Source organism: Ascidiella aspersa, chromosome 1 (genome assembly GCF_963924565.1).
Source record: "Ascidiella aspersa chromosome 1, kaAscAspe10.2, whole genome shotgun sequence".
NCBI lineage: Eukaryota > Metazoa > Chordata > Ascidiacea > Phlebobranchia > Ascidiidae > Ascidiella > Ascidiella aspersa.
In genome coordinates this window covers 36,959,325-36,980,139 of record NC_139447.1, presented here as the reverse complement: position 1 = coordinate 36,980,139, position 20,815 = coordinate 36,959,325, and the positions used below count along the sequence as shown (strand labels likewise).

The window sequence follows — 20,815 nt, the reverse complement described above, 5'->3', positions numbered from 1 at the left end:
AAAGAATGCTGTAGCTGAGCAACGTGACGTTTTCAACCTCCTCCGATTACAGAATCTTTCCAACGGGCTTTTTAAGATTGAAAGGAAAACAATGTTCAAAACGAAAGGAGGGGGTTCAGGTGTGGGATCGGAATCTTTTTAGGACTTGCAAATTTGGAAGGTCACAGCAGGTTTTAGTCGCGTTTAGACAACACAAAACAGAAAAAAATTACAACAGAATATGGTACTTTTTGACAGCACTGTTTTTAAGAATCTGTTGCAGCGAGTGCAAAATATGCAATTGTCGCATTTTGGCTTGCCAAAAAGATTTACAGCAAAGAGATTCCAATCATTGCTTTTAGGAATGCATTAATTATTGAAACATGAATACTATGTTATAGTTGTCTTGAAATAAAACACATTATACGTTAAGTTTTAGTCTAGCAAAATCTAAGTTTTGAAACTCCCCATTTTGCTTGTATTTTTAGTTTTTGAAAGCAGGCCAAAATGCTCGCCAGACCATTTCCAGGAGTATACTAGTCGATATTTATTTGCAACGGTCAAGGCGATTTCAAAGGCTACCCTTCAAAGTAACACAGTGTGTTTCTCTTTTAACGCAGGTTTGTTTTGATTAACTAACACTTTTCGTTGGGAAAGCTTTCAACAACGACCATGTCTGAAGGTAGGATAACAAGCATCTTAAAGTTTTTATTTTTGAATAACTCAAAGCACTATACGAGCATGTTAAAGGGTTTGGTACATTTTGCAATGACACGAGTATAAAGATTTTAAAAAATCAAGCTGACGGTGAGATTCAAACCTACGACCTTCACAATTTGTTGGTGTGATTTCCAAGCTTGGTATCCAGTTAGAAAACCACTAATTACCTCAACAGGGCAATTTTCGAATGGTAAAACTTCCGACATGGAAACACATATTGAAATATTGTTAATGGTGAAATTCGCGCATGTTCTTATGCGTATATTCTATTTTTTGCAGAAATAACATCCGTTCAGATTCTGTCCAAGATTGGCAACAGTTTAAAACTCCGAAAAGAAGCGCTAGAAGAGGTATTTGCTCCGGCCAACCATTTACCGGTGGCCGTTTTTTCAATTTGCGGCGACAAACGAAACGGAAAATCCCTCTTTCTCAATTTGTATGCACGACATCTGGCAAAGGTAAGAAGAAAAATCAGTGTTCTCCCCAATAAATTTTTATGCTGAGTAAATATTTGTTTTGCGTGAAAAAATACAGTTAAGTTCTAACAAATTTCAATTTTGTAAATGAACCGAATTGACAGTTAAGTAATGACTTAAGTAATGACTTAAGTAAACTAAGTATCTGTTTTCCGATGACTTGACTTAGGTTGTTTCGTTGAAGTTACTTGACTTGACTTGAGTGTTTTTTTGGAAAATGACTTTACTTGGACTTAAGTTATTGTGTCACAAAGCTTGGGTTGAAATTAAGTGTTTTTAATAAATATTTTTTTCAATTAAATTGGGTTGTTTATCTCAATGTTTGCAAGTAAAACAATTGGTTTGCAAAATTGTTTTTTGTTTGTTAATTTTTAGTTGAGTTATTGTTTCTAATCTGACAAGTTTAAAAATTTTAGTATTTTATTTTATATCTATGACTTGACTTGTTAGTTTTTCGAACGACAAAAGATTTGACTTGGATTTGTTAACAAAACTGAAAAGTAATATAAATTTTGTCAAAACATGAACAAAGTACACCTTTATTTTACTTAGCAATTCAATGTTTTTGCATGACTTTGAATGAATGACTATGTTTGCGAGTTCATAAAATTACTATATGCAGTTTTAACCAGGCATTAAAACACACATTTAATTCACAGCATCTTTGTTTGGTTCTTTTTAGGGTTATACACTTTGTCCGGGCTTGCTGATAGACAGCTGATTCAGTAGCTAATAGACAGCTGACTGAGCAAGTGCTAAAAGCAATTTTTTCTGCATAAAAAATAATAACGTTGAGTCATGAAGCCTAATAACTAAATTCAATGACTAGACTTAGGAAGCTGTTTCTTGTAATTTGAATTGACATAACTTAAGTCTTTAAGCTTTGTATGTGTATTAACAACAGAATCTGGCCCTCCAACAGAACACATAATGCCGACGATAAAAGTTCTAAAATTTATTAATAAAAGCTTGAGAAGCGCACCGCTCCGAACAAAAATCAGTCAGCAAGGTCTAAAACTTTAATACAAATATGCATTTCGCCTATAAACTGATGATGCCATTTATAGGCGAAATGCATATTTGTATTAAAGTTTTACACCTTGCTGACTGATTTTTGTTCGGAGCGGTGCGCTTCTCAAGCTTTTAACTTAAGTCTTTTTGGCAAAATGACTTGGCTTGACTTAAGTGAGTGAGCATATTACCTGACTTAAGTCACTGTTTTCAATCGATTTTGCTAGACCGGAATGGTTTTGGCAAAATGGCTTAGCTTGACCTAGACAAAGCAATTTCGGTTATAAATGAGCTGATCTTGGGTTTTCTTGCATACTCCTACAACACTGCTGTAATGCTAGGTCATACAAATACGGTCAAACAACACCGCAAGCGTTTGGCAAGTAAAAATTTTGTATGCATGCAGGTTAGCAACTTAAAATCGATGTACAAAAGCAAGAAATTGCAAGGTGTCTTCGATTGGAAGGCGGGCGCCGACAGAAATACAGAGGGAATATGGATTACAAGCAAGCCATTCATGATAGGTTCAGCTTCAGACCAGGTGAGTTTAATGACGCTAAGTATTAGGCGTTTTCATTTATAAATAAATGTAAGCAATCAGTCGAAAAAAAAAAACATTCGCGTCGGGTTGGTAATATCAATTCACTGATTTGTTTTTTTGTAAACTATATACCAGGGGTGGGCACATGTAGGCCTATTCAATGGAAGAGCCATTTGCAGAACATACAAGCACCAAAGAGCCTCAAAATTATTTCAATACAAAAGTGGTATAATAACAAAAATGTAAATAACACAATAATAATAACCGTAATAACAAAATACCACGCAAAATATTTATTAATATCAGTCCTTTGTTACCAACTCAGTCTTTTTGTAACCAACTCTTCGAACTCTATGTCTAATGCTACTACGATCCGACTAAAATAGCCACAAAAAACATACCGGGGAGCCGCATGTGGCTCGCGAGCCGCAGTTTGCCAACCCCTGCTATATACGCTTGTGAGCTAATCGAAATGCCAAGTAACGGTGTCCAGGCGCGGATCTAGGATTTCAGTTTGGGGAGGGCCATAAATTTTTTCAGATATGACGTCACAACTTTTTCAGAAATGACGTCACAAAAGTATACCATTGCGTGGCGTCATAATTCAGGTAAAAATAACATCGGCTGGCCGAATAAACTAACTCCTGCAAAATAACGCGAAAAACAGACCTTTTGAAAGCACGAAAATTTTTTCGCATTTACACAATTAAAATAGTCTAAAAGTATTTAAAATATGGACTCGTGTCTAATTTGTCAAAGAGGCGAGGTCAGGGTACGGTCACTTAAGCCATCTCTGCAAATCTGAAAAACGCCGCTTTGCGCGAGTGCGCGAAACGAATTTTACCATTTTTTTGAAATATTCATTATATGGCGCCATAAGCTCGTACACCACTACAAAGTTTAAAAATATGTGTTATTTTGGCGAAAATAGGCCATACTACCTAGGGAACCGCGAAAATAAGCTGCCTATTAAGTAAAAAAAATGTATATATTTTTTAGTTTGGGGGTGGGGCATGGCCATATCGCCCCCCCCCCCCCCCCTAGATCCGCCCCTGACGGTGTCATGTAGTAATATACAGAGTTAGAACAGGACTGGGGACTGAGAACCTTAGGGAGCCGATTTATTTGGCTCGAATGCTATTCGGGACCCGGGACTGAGTGAGGGACGCCCTTCAACGGAGGGTGTTATCGTTTCTTTACTGTCCGATACTACGGTATTATCTTTGATGATCGTAATGACTTGCGATCAGACTGAGCGATTTCTATCTTGTATAAAAATAGTTAAGTTTACAACCAGAGGTATGCCTAACTAATCTTTATAACACTAAAGCAACTTATTTTATGCCTATATAATAACATTTCAATTCATCGATGTCGAATACGATTCAAAGTATAGAACATGCCTACAGTTCTGATTTTGAAACCATCAGGCGGACATTTAACTAGAATTTATACACTTTGAAGGTTGCCTTGTATCTGATGGACACCCAGGGCATGTTCGACAACCAAACAACAAAGGATGAGTGCGCTAGGATCTTCGCGCTCTCAACAATAATCAGTTCAAGCATGGTGTTTAACCTGATGCGGCAAATACAGGCAAACGACCTGGAAAATCTGGGGGTTGGTTTACTAGTCAACTTAGCGTTGTAAAAAACTAATTCCATAAAGACTTAGGTCCCACGTAGTGGTAATATCAAAGCCCATACAGAAGTAGGTATTATTTTAAACGTTTTGGATAATTCTTTATTCCTTTTCAACATTAATTAAGAGTTACTCGAAATGTTCAAAATGATCCCAGTTAAGTCGTTTTGATATTAAGCCAAGTCGAGTCAATAGAAATTAGTGAGTTGCTACACTTAATAAACCAAACCACCAATTCCAACAATGCCAATCGTGGAAATTGACAATTCTTTTTACAAACATTATAGCTTTTCGCTTATATTTTAGATCTTTCTTGTCATATTACCATTTTTAGTTAATCGATAACTAAAATGCGGCAATTAAAAATGGAAACGCCCAACATTGATGCTTTTGTTGGAAACGGCATTTTAGTTTTGTTTTTAAAGTATTTTCGAGAGATGTTTAAGAATCTGATTTTTGAATCTGATTTTTGCTCAACTCTTACTTTTTTTTTGTGGAAGATTAGAGTGGAATAACGTTGATAATGACATTCTAGTAATTTACCAACGGAAAAACATTGTAGGGGTGACGTAATCAGTTTAGAAATATCAAGGTAGAGTTACAATACATACATTTGTATTACAGCAACTATACTGCGACATTTTTCATTTACATTTTGCCTTGAACGATTGCTGCATTTTTTGAAACAATATTGCATATCTATAATACTAAAACTAGTGAACTTCCTAGTAACTAATGTATTAAAAATAAAAGACTTTATAAGTGATAAGCAGAAAAAACTGTTAAATGGTTTTATCTTGTTTTTCTTGATTTTTACAAAAGGTCAAATTTATTTGCTGTCTGTACGTATATCGTTTTTTTTCAGTATTGGACGAAATGTGCCAAGTGGGTAGACAACGATGATTCCGAAACGCTCTGTGAGGTATTTATGCAATTAGGCATGTGAAAGATAGTAATTCGGAAGCCATTGCAGACTAACTAAATCTATCGATCAAAGATGCAAGCAAGGCAGGCTAGAAAAACATCTAGCCTACCGTTAGGTTCGAACTCACGACCTACGATCAAGCCGGGACCATCACTCTACAAACTATAGAGGCTCAGAGAGGAGCGAGTCGAGAAACAACCATGACGCAATGCTTGCTACATTCTGTTAGTACAAGTAACTTGATATTGAATAGGATCTGCAGTATCGTGTCATTCAATGAAAGATACAGCCATATGTGTTCAACAACTGTGAACAAGCCCCTCTAAAGCTGCATTTTGACCAAGGATTACCACTTACTGCTTATAGTCTGCCTTGCTTTCATCAGTGATTTACAGATTAGGTTGGTCTGCCATGGCTTTCCGGTGTCCGATACTTTTGGATAGCGATACCTGCTGTTTTAGCCAACGTACGGCCGATCCAATGCGATACAAAATTAAGCCATTATGCAAAACTGATAAACTTGAAAGGTGCGAACGTAATTCTTTCTAGGTTGTTAAACATAAAACAACTGCTTTAGTGCTTGCAACCAGTATTCTGCCAATTTACGGAACTAAACGGTGGATATTCAACAATCCACTCATAGAGGTGCCATATAATTTATCCACCCACAATACATGGTTGAAAATACGCCACCACATACTATTCCACCTTTACAATTAGCGGAAAATCGATTTGAAAATTTGGTACTGCGCATGCGCAAGACGGACTCGGGCCTCTGGTAGTTTTACGCGGTCTTACTCGAGTCCCGAGTCCGACTCCGGCAAAACAAACCGACTTCGTCGAGTCCCGAGTCCCGAGTCCGACTCGGCAGACCCTGCAAAGCTCGTTTTTTGTCTACTGAAACCATTTTCAGATTTATTTTTTAACATAAAAAATACCTGCTTGCTTTGCAGAATCTCATGTTCTTGATCCGGGATTTTAACTTGCCTGATCTCGGTTACGGCTCGCCTGGCGGGGAGCTCTACTTGACCAAAAACTTCAGCGAAACCGCGAATTCGACAGAAGAAGTAAAAACGAACATTGGCGATCTGAAGCGCACATTCGGCGACGTGAAAGGGTTTGCGATGCCACAGCCCAGCAACAAGATTACCGACAGAAGAGAGAAAGCGAAGCCCATAAAAGTGGATGGTAAATAAACACATGAGAAATCACAATAAGCCTTACAAAGCAACAATATATAAAGCAAGAAAACCTATAATACCATAGTATTACGATATTACGACGTAATATCTACGACAGAATAAGTTATAAAATGTCCGAATAAGACATAAACATGTCGGAATAAGTCCTAAATTGACCAAATAACGCCTGAAACTGTAGGGGTATGAGGGACACCTGTCTGGCATCGGCCTGTTTGGTGTCGATGTTCGGGCACCGCACGTTTTGCCCCTGTCTGAGCTTGGGGGCTGGTAATTGGTGGGGTTAGAAATCAAGTTAGGGTTTAGGCCGTGGTTTGAAATCCATTTTTGACATTAAAGAAACCGTTTCGGTGATTAAAACAAAAATTATGTTTTAGAAATTGGGGATTCCTTTATGAAGCATGCCAAGGATCTTTTCTTGCTGTTGGACGAAAACATAAAACCGATCACGGCCTGTGGAAAACCCCAGACTGGAAAAGACGTTCTGAAGTACATATTGGCTGTTGGTGACGATGTTCTAGGCGGCAAAATGCCACAACCTAAAGATATTTCTGAGGTAAGAAAGAAACTATTAGTTAAGGATTTTCGATAATATCGGGTCTGACTCGATACGAAAAGCCAAGCAGTGGTATCGTTCCTTGTCCGATACTAGGGTGTTATCGGTGCCAATACAATACCAAGTTGGTAAAATAAATTCCGCTATGGTTTACGATCGAACACAGCAAATTCAACTTTGAAAGGGGAACTTATTAAAATATAACAACTGAAGGTAACTAAACTTCTTCAACTTTAAAAAATTTTTTGGAAAATTAAATTTATTAAACGAAACAGATTTTTTTTCAAAAAAGGAGTGGATAATAAATTCAGTTACTAAACTTCCTAAATCTAAAATTAGTTTTGACCTTATCATTTGCAAAAAACTTTAAACGTCGATAGCTATATTTTTTGTCCAAAATCTTTGTTACAGATATCTAAATATAATCTACCAGGCTTCCCTATTTATGACAGTGATAATAATTTAAAAAATAGTTTGTACTAATCACCAATTTTTTGCAGTTCGTTAGCGACCATTTCCTCGACAAGCTCAACAATGAAATGACAGATGCCTATGAGGAAAACATGGAAAAGGTGCGATTTAGGCTATTTTGTATCCCTTCCTAATAAACTTACAAAATTTGACCATCAAATTTAATGTAAATCCCTCTATGTCAGCGGTTCCTAAACCTTTATATAAGTTTTGCCTGGTGGACCCGTTGCAATTATCTTGATATTTCGCGGCCCTCTACAAATTCAACGGTCAGTTGATCCAATATTTCTTGTAGTACACTTGTGCAGTCACGATTATTTCTAATGTAACAACTTTCTAACTAATGCCAACGATTTGCTAGTATCAGGTAACAGAAGTATAATAGACGCTTTATAATGTCACAAGAGACATCATAAAACTCGCTATATGATCGAATAATAAACCATTTAACTAAAGACAATAATGATGACAGATAATAATGTTTAAAAAAATTAGCTAAAGCCAAACGTTAAAGACTTTTTCTCCTTGCGGACCCTCTGAATCTGCTGTACGGACCCCAATTGGTCCGCGGACCCCAGTTTGGGGGACGCTGCTCTATGTTTTTTTGTAAATATCACTGGCCAGTAAGACTTCTAAAGTGGTTAATCTCAGTGTGTGCACATGCACGGTTGTTTTACAGGTTAGGTTAGGGGTCGGGAACCTATGGCTCGAGAGCCATATATTTTGTGATGTTACATGGCTCTTTTGATAAAATAATTTGGCGCGAATCCTGATTGTTTTTCGAGACTGTTATCCCGTTTGAAGAAATCTCTTAATATTCCAAAGGCCCTATTCTTTCAAAGGGACTCCACAATCAAAGTTGCGCAAATTAGCTAATTTATTTTTAGTGCATATTATGATCTGTCCTAAAATTTTAATGACAACAAAAAACGACCCTGTTCAATTTACTATTTTTTCAACCTATATCTAGATGTTAAAAAAGTATTACATGGCTCTGATGGAAATACAACCAAGAATATTTCGCTTATATGGCTCCCTAAGCTTCCCGACCCCTGGGTTAGTGAATGTTTTTTAGTTGAATGAATGCTTAGTAAACCCAAGAGCCTGCATCAACACAATTACAAAGACCAACTTCTAATTCTCTGCTGTAGTTGTAGAATATATAGGCCTACATTACATAATAATTCTTTTTAGTATTTTGAACGTAGAATAAATTACATCCCCAAACCACTTCAATACACCGACTTAAACATGTGTCTTTGTATATCCTGGCCGTATTTGTCTAATTCTAAATAGGGTTTCACCTAATGAAGTACGGTTGTGCGACAGCTTGCCGAAAATTCAATACAATTTGTCTACACATATATTGCCACCTGATTATCCTATTTAAACGTGTGTGAATAAGTTTCAAGCTTTTGGAATGGTTGCGATGTTCCTATCCATTTTATGAAGTATCTACCAGTGTTGTATTGACTTGAGTCAATGACTTGACTTAAGTCACTGTTTTCGAATGACCTGACCTAAGTTATTTGGGCAAAAAGACTTGCCTTGACTTAAGTCTATCGGACAAATAACTTGACTTAAGTCTATCGGACAAATAATTTGACTTAGGTCTATCGGACAAATAATTTGACTTAAGTCTATCGGACAAATAACTTGACTTAAGTCTATCGGACAAATAACTTGACTTAGGTCTATCGGACAAATAATTTGACTTAAGTCTATCGGACAAATAACTTGACTTAAGTCTATCGGACAAATAACTTGACTTAGGTCTATCGGACAAATAATTTGACTTAGGTCTATCGGACAAATAATTTGACTTAAGTCTATCGGACAAATAACTTGACTTAAGTCTATCGGACAAATAACTTGACTTAGGTCTATCGGACAAATAATTTGACTTAGGTCTATCGGACAAATAACTTGACTTAAGTCTATCGGACAAATAACTTGACTTAGGTCTATCGGACAAATAACTTGACTTAGGTCTATCGGACAAATAACTTGACTTAAGTCTATCGGACAAATAACTTGACTTAGGTCTATCGGACAAATAACTTGACTTAAGTCTATCGGACAAATAATTTGACTTAGGTCTATCGGACAAATAACTTGACTTAAGTCTATCGGACAAATAATTTGACTTAGGTCTATCGGACAAATAATTTGACTTAAGTCTATCGGACAAATAACTTGACTTAGGTCTATCGGACAAATAACTTGACTTAAGTCTATCGGACAAATAACTTGACTTAAGACTATCGGACAAATAATTTGACTTAGGTCTATCGGACAAATAACTTGACTTAGGTCTATCGGACAAATAATTTGACTTAAGACTATCGGACAAATAATTTGACTTAGGTCTATCGGACAAATAACTTGACTTAAGTCTATCGGACAAATAACTTGACTTAAGTCTATCGGACAAATAACTTGACTTAGGTCTATCGGACAAATAACTTGACTTAAGTCTATCGGACAAATAACTTGACTTAGGTCTATCGGACAAATAACTTGACTTAAGTCTATCGGACAAATAACTTGACTTAGGTCTATCGGACAAATAACTTGACTTAAGTCTATCGGACAAATAACTTGACTTAAGACTATCGGACAAATAACTTGACTTAAGTCTATCGGACAAATAACTTGACTTAAGACTATCGGACAAATAACTTGACTTAAGTCTATCGGACAAATAACTTGACTTAGGTCTATCGGACAAATAACTTGACTTGACTTAGGTCCTTTGGATAATTAACTTGGGTTGAAACGACGTGTTTTCATTAATCTTTTTATTTAAATTATTTACTAAAATTTTTGCGCATAAATCAATTTACTTGCTAAATGTTGCGTTTGTCTTATATTTTAGTTCAGTTATTGTTCATAATTAGACTAGTTAAACATTCTAATAGTTTAACGTTTCATTTTTATGATTAGGACATGACTTGAAATTTGCTCTAATTATGACTTAACTGGGACTTGACTTGTTATTTATTCAAAAAGACTTGACTTTTTAAAATGACTTGTTTACAACACTGGTGTCTACATACTTTATTCCGCTGTTCTCTCTTTAAAGAAGTTGCGGGGATTTTCAGGAAGCCTGGCCGAGATGGAAGACATCCACGAAGTGATAATAGCGAAGACGCTGAGAGAGTACGACTCCAAACGGAAATTCGGCCGCAAAAGAAAACTGGCGGAGTACCGAGTGCTTCTGCAGAGCGGTATTAAGAAACAGTACGAAGTGTTTTACAGGGCTTATAAAGATGACTTGGAAAATAAAAAACGCTTGGAGCAGCTGGAAGCTGAACGCGTCGCCCATCAAAAGAAAATGCAGAAAATGGCCCAAGAACACCGAGCCGAGGCAGAAAAGGCAACTCAGTTTGAACAGAAGGTGGATAACTTGAGTCTAAGTCAAGCCATTCGCAAAATAACTGTAGTCTAATTGAAATCTGATGCAGCATAACAAGTCAATTAGCGTAATTGTTTTGTATATAAGCAAAATCGTAATTCATTAGTTGGTAAACGAGAGCCCATCCTAAGTGACATTTTAGTTGGGGGCAATCTCTTTTGCAAGCAGGGGTTTTCGGCTAACAAAATTTTACAATAAATCTTACAAAATCGGGTGGTATCGGATGGGCAAATTTTTTATCCTTTTTTTCTTTGTTTTGTGAAATTTCCGATAATACTCTGATCTACCATACCAAGTGGTAGTATCGGTACTCGTCCGATACTTGGGTGGAATCGCCGCCGATTCAATGCCAAAATAAGTTGTTAATTTAATCCATGTCTTACGATCTAACGTATATATTAGCCATTTCAAATAAAAATTTCCGAGAACATTACTTCAAAATCACGATGAATAGCCTTTCTAACGCAGAAGCAAATTTCGGCCTTACACTACGAAAATCATTACTATATAGCCCTTTTCAATTTAATCTATTTTTGCTAATTTAACCATATAATAGTGAGGACATTTGGTATGAGATCGTACAGACGTTATTTTCTCAAAATATCAGGTATGCTCTCGGATTTAAATTTCAAATATCAGACATCCATAATTCCTATTCACTCTTCACTGATTTTGGCATTTACAAAACGTGAAGATTTTATCGAATATTATGCCTATGGTATTTTTATGTTAATAACTAAGGTGGAAGTACTTCAAAAGAGCATCACAAAGCTGCAGGAAGAACGTGAGCAAGATGTCAAGCAGAAGGAGCATGAAATCGCTGCCAGAAACAAAAAAGTACTCGAGGTTTGTCTTTCCAAGTGGATGTGTGCTGTGTGCATTTTATGAACATACAGGTCATTTTGAATTGACTTACGTTCGAATCAAGCCATTTGCAGAATACCTTTATTCAAAGTAAAATCATACGCAAAATAATTTGAGTCGAAGCGAAGTTATATGCAAATTAACTTAGTTTTAAGTGAAATATAATACAAAATAACTTTAGTCCAAGTTAAGTCGTGAGGGTAATTTGTTTTGCGTACAAGCAAATCTATATTCTCTAATTGGAATACTGGATCCCATCCTAAGATATTTTGGTTTGAAAACAACAACAACGAAATATATGGGGAGCAAACTGTTTTGCAAGCAGGATTTTTGAGTTAACAAGATTTTACCCAAAATCGTGACGTAAGGATGGGCACCGATAACCCCCTAGTATCGGACGCGTGCCGATACTATCGCTTTGGCAGTATATATACCAACGATACACACGTGCGTTTTCAGACCAATCGGCTAATTGAGATTGACCATAAGATATAGATTTTTGTACCAAAAATGTTCATGTTTGGGTCTTGTGTTTCTAATTCGTTCATTTTACTTGCTTTCATTTCTACTTTGACCTGATGAAGCACGGTTGGGCAAAAGCTTGCCGAAAATTAATTTGTCTTTATATAGTACCTATTTAGAATTAAACAAACGGCCATTTACGAAGATTTTTTGTTACAGATTCAGCGACAGATGGAAGAGCAGCGTTCGGCAATAACTTCGGGTCGTCAATCCGAAGCGGACAAGGCTTCACGTCTTGCATCCCAGGTGAAACAACTTCAAGTCGGGATCAAACAACTGAAGATGGAACAAGAGGAAGAGGAAGAGAAGAGCAAAATGCTGATCGCAAGGAAAAACCAAGAAATTAGCCAGGTATTGGTAGAATACGTAGAACTGAACATGTGATAGTGGAGATCACCTTGACCAAGGGCGGGCAACTTTTCCGGTCGGCGGGCCTTATAAGGGAAACTGAAGTACTTGGTGGGCCGGAATCCTGATCGATATATTAATTGCACTGCAATGGCCTACAAGTTTTGTCGCATAATGGCGGCTAAAGTTGTGCTCTTAAAACACTGCAAAACTTTCATTGCCCAGGAAACGAAGTGATTTTTTTCTTGCCAACATAATGAAAAAGTACTTCGACATCCAAACCTTGTTAAACTTTAAAACTTTTTTTCTAGAAAGCAACAATACCTAAATCGGAATAATCAATAATAATAGTATTAACACCAACGACATAATAAAGCAAAACACGCAGTAGTACAACCACAGAATAAGAACTTAATCGTCCGAATAAGACATAAATTTGTCGGAATAAGTCCTTAATTCTTCGAAATAAGGCTTAAATGATCCAAATCACGCCTGAAACTGTAGGAAGAAGGTATGGGACGATGGGGGCCATGGCATTAGTCGTTTTGGTGTTAAATTTTGGGCACCCTGGTTTGAAGCCGCTGTTTTGACACCTGATTTTCTGGCCCTGTTTTGGGTTATTGGTGGCCGATGGGTAATGGGCGGGGTTAGAAAATGGGTTAGGATTGAAATTGTTAGTGGAGCTAGTGATGTACTTAGGGGTGAGGTTTGGGGTTAGGTAAAATGTTTTAAAGGCCTGATTCTGGTCATTTAGGTCTTATTCTGACGGGTCCGGCCCGTATGGTTGACACAAGGCTTTTCTTGATTAATATTATGCCTAATAGTATTCAAACATATACAACACTGTTTAAGAAACTAATGACGAATATTCGTAAGGCAAAATATATATTTACGTAGTATTTTAAGAAATGATTTTACGTTTTATAGGCTAGGCCTACCTGTTTTTATAAACAGTCTTAACATCAGTGTAGTAAAACCAACAAAATGTATGCCTGATTATTAAGTCCAACAGTAATTTAGGACTAGGTCATTTAAAAATAGAAATTAATTCACTACGAATATTTCTAATCTAAGACACAATAATATTTTATTTATTTATTTATTGTTTAGAAAAAAAACGATCTAACGCACATAGTGATCTAATAAGTCTTGAAATAAAGTCCAAGGCAATTCAGTCCCGCAATGGTCGGACCTTACAGTCATCCGTCCCGCAATGGTTGGGCCTTGCAGTTATCCGTCCCGCAATGGTTGGACCTTACAGTTATCCGTCCCGCAATGGTCGGACCTTACAGTTATCCGTCCCGCAATGGTCGGGCCTTACAGTTATCCGTCCCGCAGTGGTCAGACCTTACAGTTATCCGTCCCGCAATGGTCAGACCTTACAGTTATCCGTCCCGCAATGGTCGGGCCTTACAGTTATCCGACCCGCAATGGTCAGACCTTACAGTTATCCGTCCCGCAATGGTCGGACCTTACAGTTATCCGTCCCGCAATGGTCGGACCTTACAGTTATCCGTCCCGCAATGGTCGGACCTTACAGTTATCCGTCCCGCAATGGTCGGACCTTACAGTTATCCGTCCCGCAATGGTCGGACCTTACAGTTATCCGTCCCGCAATGGTCGGGCCTTACAGTTATCCGTCCCGCAGTGGTCAGACCTTACAGTTATCCGTCCCGCAATGGTCAGACCTTACAGTTATCCGTCCCGCAATGGTCGGGCCTTACAGTTATCCGACCCGCAATGGTCAGACCTTACAGTTATCCGTCCCGCAATGGTCGGACCTTACAGTTATCCGTCCCGCAATGGTCGGACCTTACAGTTATCCGTCCCGCAATGGTCGGACCTTACAGTTATCCGTCCCGCAATGGTCGGACCTTACAGTTATCCGTCCCGCAATGGTCGGACCTTACAGTTATCCGTCCCGCAATGGTCAGACCTTACAGTTATCCGTCCCGCAATGGTCAGACCTTACAGTTATCCGTCCCGCAATGGTCGGGCCTTACAGTTATCCGACCCGCAATGGTCAGACCTTACAGTTATCCGTCCCGCAATGGTCGGACCTTACAGTTATCCGTCCCGCAATGGTCGGACCTTACAGTTATCCGTCCCGCAATGGTCGGACCTTACAGTTATCCGTCCCGCAATGGTCGGACCTTACAGTTATCCGTCCCGCAATGGTCGGACCTTACAGTTATCCGTCCCGCAATGGTCGGGCCTTACAGTTATCCGTCCCGCAATGGTCAGACCTTACAGTTATCCGTCCCGCAATGGTCAGACCTTACAGTTATCCGTCCCGCAATGGTCGGACCTTACAGTTATCCGTCCCGCAATGGTCGGACCTTACAGTTATCCGTCCCGCAATGGTCGGACCTTACAGTTATCCGTCCCGCAATGGTTGGGCCTTACAGTTATCCGTCCCGCAATGGTCGGACCTTACAGTTATCCGTCCCGCAATGGTCGGGCTTTACAGTTATCCGTCCCGCAATGGTCGGACCTCACAATTATCCGTCCCGCAATGGTCAGACCTTACAGTTATCCGTCCCGCAATGGTCGGACCTTACAGTTATCCGTCCCGCAATGGTCGGACCTTACAGTTATCCGTCCCGCAATGGTCGGGCCTTACAGTTATCCGTCCCACAATGGTCAGACCTTACAGTTATCCGTCCCGCAATGGTCAGACCTTACAGTTATCCGTCCCGCAATGGTCGGGCCTTACAGTTATCCGTCCCGCAATGGCCAGACGTTACAGTTAACCTGCCCTTAAACAAAGCCAAGTTATTAAAAAGTTTGGTGACCTCTGCTTTAGATCAACAAGGACTTGAATCAACAGAAAATGCAGATGTCAGAAACCTGTCAAGAGCAAACCACTGAATGGGGCATACCATGGTTATTCACATACAAAAGTACAAGTCAAGCAATGGGAAGATCGGTATACACTTTTTGCTTTTAATTGCATTTCATTGTGTGGAAACAGATTTTGCCGATAATACAGTCATCAGACAAAAAATAATGAATCAACGTTTAACAGATGTGTTAGTAAGTAAAACTATACGCCACAGAATTAGTAACATATTCTTTAGTGCTTTGATCATAATTTTATTTTTCTTAAAGGAATTTAAAGTCACATATCAATTATTGTCAATCAAAGCCGAAATTGAAAAAATTTATCGTACATTTCTAGTTTGTGTAAGCAAGAACCCTTTGGAAAATTTAAGAAACACTATTTTTGCATAATAAAGATATATTTTTACCATTGCACGGTAATTTACATCTAAAAATGTTGAATGATTTTATTTTCTGATAAAGCCAATAAACTATGTCTTATCAGTTATTCCAGCTATTTTTTAAGATAGCGCATGGACAGTAAACCAAAATACAATAACTCTCTTTAGTATAGATATACTATAATATCGGATCGAATCGGAGCCGATACCCGATACCAACCGGTAGTATCGGTACTCGTCCGATACTAGGGTGGTATCGGTGCAGGTCTAATATTAAATTAATAAAGGTGTTTCAGCCAAGATTTATCACCAAATGCAGCAATTGCTACCCTGAAAGGTTCAGGGCTGGGGAGCCACCGTAAAATGGCATTAGCTCCGGCTCCAGCTCCGGAGTCGTAAAACTCAATCCTTTGGCTCCGGCTCCAGCTCCGGAGTAGTAAAAGTCATATCCTTTGGCTCCGGCTCCAGCTCCGGAGTCATCAAACACACACCCAATGACTCCGGCTCCAGCTCCGGTGCCACCAGTCACTTATTCAATGGCAAGTTTTAAAACTTGTTTTTGGCTAACTAACGTTGGAGATGGAACAACATATAATTTCTTAGCTTTAACACCACAAATTGAAAAATGGCTCCAGCTCCACAAAAATAATAACAATGGTCCGGCTCCGGCTCCAGAGAAAATGCTTAGCTCCAGCTCCGGCTCCCCAGCCCTGGGTAATTCCCCAAAAAACTAGATTAACAACTGATGGTAATTAAATTTTCTAAACTACAGAAAAATTTTGTCTAATTTTTGAACATGGTTATGAAGTCATTGGTATTGGATCGCGATACTTACTGTTCAAACTATCGGGCATCTAAAACGTCCTAAGTATAGGTTTTTACCCCTAAGTATAGTAAAATAGGAAGTTAATTCCAGGTCAAAAGATTTGAAAGCATGCAAAAATCGGGTCCAACCTAATCACATGTCACAATCTTTTATAGATTAAAGTTCCTGTGTTGTAATTCATAACGATATAACAAAATAAGTGTACGGTAACTATTACAAAAAAAGTTAAAAATTGATTTTTTTGTAACTAAGTTTAATTACTTAACACTTGATTTATTTTTCAGGCGTCGAAAAGCTGAATTCCAGCAAACAAGAGAAAGCAAATTGTACAGTTCCTTGACAATTACATCTCTTCATTAGTTATGTGCTTATCCGTTAATTACTAAACCTTGTAGACGTGTGAAAAAAATTAGAGCATAATAGTTAGATTTCGTAGTCAGACGTAGTAAGAATATCAAAGCCTATAGCCTACTGAAGTAGGTAGCATTATGAACGTTTAGAATATCTCTTGGTCCACCATTTTAAAAATAAATAAAGAGATTTTCGAACTGTTCACAATGTTACTGACTTAAGTATGGGCTTTGATTTTCGTATTGTGTAAAAAAAAAATCTAAACGTTTTTAAGTCTAAAAATTAAAGTCTGTAAAATTGTGAGTATTTCTTGCTTGTTTCTATGTTGTAATGTTGCAAAAGTGTGAAACGGCAAGCCACACATTTGCCACCCATAAGGCCCTTGCTTTACCACTTACAATGTAAAATTTATTTTGATAATGAATTGCAAAGTCAAAAAAGTCGAGCAGATCGACATTATCTCGATTAAGACGTTTCGATACGAACTTGTATAATTTATAGTTAATGTGACTAAGAAGAAAATTAGTCAAGAGAAATAAATTAATCTTAATCAAGATGATGTCAATCTAGCAGACCTTTTCGGCTTTGCAATTCATTATCAAGCTACATTACAAATCTGTGAATAGTGACAGGCCTACCAACATTTATCTCTCCTGACATTGCTCTCGGATATTTGGATCGGCGATTTTTAACCTTTTCTTGTCGCGTGCCAACCATTGGCCATTATTACTGTCGATGCGTACCTTCGTCTTAAAACAATAAAACTTAAAGTTAAAAAACCAGAGTTAAAATCAGGATCAGATATTTTTTTAAAAGGAATATATATTTCGCCTATACTGGCATCGTCAGTTTCTATTAATAAAATACATAGCAATATAGTCTTAAAAGAAATCATTGCAACAAGGCAGGCTAAAAAAACAATAATAAATCCTTTACAGAATGTAGCAAGGGATTGGAGGATGGTTGTTTCTCGATTTGCTCCCCTTTGAGCCTGTGTAGCTCTGTTGGCAGAGCGACAGTCCTGGTATGACCGGAGGTCGTGAGTTTGAACCTCACAGCATGTTTTTCTAGACTGCACTGCTTGCATCATTGATCGACTAATTCGGTTAGTCTGCCACGGCTTCCTATGTTCGACCGTCTGGTCTGATAAGATACCGTTATTAGTGCGGCCAAATAGGAAAACATGTTAATTTTGAAGTGCAAAGATAGGGTTTTCCGGGCTGAAAGAATTTTATAGTTTCCTTTGGCTGTTAATTTATTATTTTCCAGTGTTCTAAGTAATTAAATTCATTTTGAAATGACTTAGGTCTCAGTCAAGTCATTTACAAATAAATAACATTGTCAAGTTCCAGTCCAAGTCATCAATTGCCCCCAAGTCATTATGAGAAAATTAAGTTTAAATCATAATAAGAATATCAAAGCCCATATAGAAGTAGGTATCATTTTGGACGTTTCGAATAAAGAGTTATTCAAAACGTCCAAAATGCTCCCTACTTCTGTATGGGCTTTGATATTTTTATTACGTCTTACTACAAGCTCCAACCATTATGCTCCAAAGTTTAAATCAAGTTATTGACATAAAAATAGACACCCCCCCGATTCGATTGGTTTTTAACGCCTGCAGCGCTCGTATTAGATTATTTCGGGGCTTGCGTTTTATGTTTAAAACCTTTTTTTTAACATAAAGTGAAATCCTATTAATTTCCTGGCATTAAAATACGTTTCAACCAGGGGTGAACTTAAGTCTTACCAAGGACAGCACGAGATAATTTGAATCCGTCAGCGGGCCGCACTAACAGAACTAAGAAGCAAGAAAAAGGTTTAACATTTAGTATATTTGTTGTATCTCCACTAACTGAAGTTAGCAGCAGTGTTTGACGTGTTGGTGTGGACCTGGAGACGTTTATAAATGTGATGGTGGACCTGGCAAACGAAGCGAGCGCAATTGTTTTTAGGTATAACGATATTTCTCTTTCATTTCTTGCAATTTCTGTTACATGAGCCTCCTAGTTGAATAATTAATTGCCGGCGGCACAGCTGACAACGTTCCATTGCAAACCAATGCGCCGCGGCATCCATTTAACAGCGCAGTTTAACGTTGAAAAAATGCATAAAATCGTATCTTAAGGAAAATTTCAATGTAAATGTAAGTAATAATTTAAGCATTTAAGTGTCCCAGAAAACCCGGTGTTAAACAGGAGAAAATGGCAGGATACTCCCTTAAGGGATCGCGGTTAAACATACCCGTCAGGAAAGTATCTTTTGGCCTTGGCGAGAGACTAAGTCGGTCTCTGCCCAATAAAGTATAGATGCAAAGCATATAAGCAGAACCGGCAAGAAAGTGCGCTTAATACAATACAATATGAATATCGTTTAGCAGATAAAAGCTAACGCTAGACGGAGGTACAGAGTCCCCATACAGTAGTGTTAATACACACAGGATGTTTTCTGTGATCGAGCCATTATAATCCTGGTCAGGCTGACTGACTTTGGTAAGCCTTTTCAAAGCCTCCTTGTGTTGTTTAGCCTACTCATTATTCTTGGCGTGCGATATTTACAATAAATTTACTCGGGTAAAGCAATGTGTGTTACGGCACAAATAAAGAGTAAACACTCCATTTTGCCAGTCTGGATGGTTAGCTCTTTGTGGTAATACACATTCAGTTTTAGAACAGCATGGCGCCTTTGGTCTCTTTCTGGTTGGCCACCCCTGTCCTATGGCATAATACAGCAGTGACAAGAGTTCCATTTACCAGTATTGATGTGATGACTCAAGTCAAAATGACATTGTTTTCCAATGACGTGACTTGATTTAAGTCCAGAAGAGCTACGCAACGGATATAGAAACATTTTTGTCAGAGTAATACAAAAGGCTAGATAATGCAAAAATTTAGTAGAAGTATTATTTGAAAGCCCGTACTAAAAAAAAGGTTTATATCGATCGAGCGGACAAATAACGAGCGGACAGCTTGCTACAAAATATTAATAAGAAAATAATACATCCTAGTTAAATATTTTAAGTATTTTAGACAAATCAAGCATAGGCCGTAAGTATAATTAGGTATTTTGAACAAATGACTAAACATAGATATTAAGTCAAATGACTTGGGTTTGAGATTAAGTGTTTTAATTTAACATTTTTTATAAAGGTAAGTGATTTGAATTTGATGTGACTTATTCTAATCAATAATGACTTGATTGGACTTAACTTGGTCAACTGATTACTTTGGACTGAGACTTGACTTGTCAATTTCTAAAAAAACTGGAGCTTAACTTAAGGTTTTTCACTAATAACTTGACTGGGCTAAGTTATTTCAAAACGACTTTTTTACAACACTGTCAGTTACACCCTTCTTGGCAAACACTGAACAATTTCATACGATATTTCAATGCGTTTCAAACTCAAACAAAAAAGGTTTTGTAAAAGACCTGTTTGCACGTATAGTAAAACGGCGGGGTGTAGTTTGTTTGTATAGATGACGGACAAACACAATTATGATTGTTTAGAAACCTAAATAGCCGGCTCTATAGTTATATAGTTAGGCAGGACAGGAAAGTGGGTTAAATGGTTTAAAAGATCATTCGCAAATGGCTATGCTGTGGGGAAATTAAATGTAAGGTTAGACGCTGGAAGTTTTAAATTGAAGTAATGTCAAAACGTGCTAATGAAAGGTTTCAAGGAAATATTTAGGAAAAGGTTTGAATAATTTACGACAACGCGAGAATTGTTTTTGCGAATAAAT

The 20,815-nt window shown here is 37.7% G+C and overlaps 1 protein-coding gene across 1 annotated transcript; it reads left to right on the top strand.

Annotated features, from left to right (window-relative positions):
• The first annotated feature begins 581 nt into the window (after positions 1–581).
• On the top strand, positions 582–17,843 carry LOC146170341 (atlastin-2-like). The gene is made up of 13 exons (XM_083388332.1): positions 582–661; positions 979–1,157; positions 2,593–2,727; positions 4,192–4,347; positions 5,234–5,290; positions 6,247–6,481; positions 6,870–7,048; positions 7,549–7,620; positions 10,605–10,919; positions 11,679–11,783; positions 12,483–12,674; positions 15,478–15,600; positions 17,006–17,843. The coding sequence occupies exons 1-13, from the start codon at positions 652–654 to the stop codon at positions 17,018–17,020; spliced, it is 1,773 nt and encodes a 590-aa protein (XP_083244458.1). The 5' UTR covers positions 582–651; the 3' UTR covers positions 17,021–17,843.
• Positions 17,844–20,815: the final 2,972 nt, after the last annotated feature.